Source organism: Trifolium pratense, linkage group LG4 (genome assembly GCF_020283565.1).
Source record: "Trifolium pratense cultivar HEN17-A07 linkage group LG4, ARS_RC_1.1, whole genome shotgun sequence".
NCBI lineage: Eukaryota > Viridiplantae > Streptophyta > Magnoliopsida > Fabales > Fabaceae > Trifolium > Trifolium pratense.
In genome coordinates, this window is record NC_060062.1 from 29,211,286 (window position 1) to 29,213,213 (window position 1,928).

Genomic DNA, 1,928 nt, shown 5'->3' on the forward strand with positions numbered 1-1,928 from the left:
GTTGATATATATTTGACTAATTATGAATGAATAGTTATGTGTCAAATAGATGCAGACTTAATTTTATCATGGTGTGTATATATGGCTTATGGCTCTAGGTCGCCGTTAATCAGAAATAAGGTTCGGTTTGCAATTTCCTTATGGTTATTGTAGTTTTGGTTATTTGAGATATATTAGAACATCGACCCGTGCGGTGTACGTGTCTGATTATATATATATATATATATATATATATATATATATATATATATATATATATATATATATATATATATATATAATGATTAAATAAGATATGATAATTCCAATAATGTAAGGTATATGAAAAAAGTTGAGTAATATTAAACGATAGTTCAACAATAATTTTGGATAAATATTCATACAAAGAAAATTATGTTATATTACGGAAGACTTCCTTATAGATCACATTCGAAGTCTTAGTCGTATCTTCACTGTCGTCATCGATGATCAATATTTTTAATCCTTTTCTAAAAGTAACTCTTGAAATTGCAACATACAACTGACAATGTGAAAACACTGGCGACGAAAGATATATCCCAACATGCTTTAAAAATTGTCCATGACTCTTATTAATAGTCATCGCAAAATAAATCATTATAGAAAATTGTCTCCGTTGAAATTTAAAAGGAATTCTCACGTCAGATGGTGTCAGAGAAAATCTAGGTATGAAAACCAGATCACCAATATTACTTTCTGAAATAATTTTTCCTTCAAGAGCACGTTTTCCCAATCTCGTAATAATAAGTCTTGTTCCTTTGCATAATCCTAATTTTTGATTCAAATTCCTTAATAGCATAACTGGAACTCCAACTTTAAGTCTCAACTTGTGATTTGGAAGTCCCGATGTAGAAATCGTGTTAAAAAATTCGGGAGTATGAACATCATCCACTGTTTGATCGTCTACATTTTGTGTGAGTGGAGTATCATAACTCAAATATATTTTTTCTTCACCAGGAATTAAATCCAACATATAATAATTTATTTTGTCGACTATTAAATTTTTAGGAGCTAGTATAGCTCTATTTTGGAAATACATTATATCGTTCATGTTTTGTAAAAGTTGGGGATATGTGCTTTCAACGATAAAAGCAAGAGGATCACCTGAATTTGGAATCAATAAATCTGATGGAATGTCAAGTTTTAAATCATCGTCGTTGTCATCTCCAATTTCTCCATCGCCAACACCCAAAACCCATTCAGAAAACAATCGTTTTTGTTCAACGTCTGCACTCGAAGCACCACCGAGAAGCCTCATGTTTTTACTCAATGTTAAAACTTCACAAAAATTCCAAAGAACCGAAGAATTAATAGTAGCATGAACAACTTCTGGCCCTGTACCTTTTGGTATTATTGGTAGAATTTGTCTAAAATCTTCGCCAAAAACAACAACTTTTCCACTGAAGGAAATGTGTTTATTTTTTTCATCAACAGACTTAAGAATATATTTTAAAGTTCGACCAACAGCTTCGAAATAGTGTTTGTGCATCATTGGTGCTTCATCCCATATAATGAGCTTTGCTTTTTGTATTAATAGCGCCAAAGGGCTTTTAGGAACTATGGTACATGTTGAAAACTCATCAACATTTAGAGGAATACAAAACCTTGAATGTGTTGTTCTACCGCCAGGTATAAGCAATGCAGCGATCTCACTTGAGGCAACTGTTAAAACTATCTCACCTTTTGAGCGTAATGCTTAGAAGAATACAAAACCTTGAATGTGCTGTTCTACCGCCAGGTATAAGCAATGCAGCGATCCCACTTGAGGCAACTGTTAAAACTATCTCACCTTTTGAGCGTTATGCGGCTGACATGGCCCTCCAGATAAATGTCTTCCATGTACCGCCATAACCATAAAGAAAAAACACATCAGGTTTGTTTTCGTTAACTCTTGTCATGATTGTGTCATA

General features: G+C 32.8%; 1 protein-coding gene across 1 annotated transcript; it reads right to left on the bottom strand.

The window, feature by feature from the left end:
- Nucleotides 1–403: 403 nt before the first annotated feature.
- LOC123919580 lies at nt 404–1,411 on the bottom strand (the record flags this gene model as incomplete). Its single annotated transcript, XM_045971531.1, has 1 exon — nt 404–1,411. A coding segment is annotated over one exon (1,008 nt), but the record flags the coding sequence as incomplete, so codon positions are not given.
- Between the last annotated feature and the right edge of the window lie 517 nt (nt 1,412–1,928).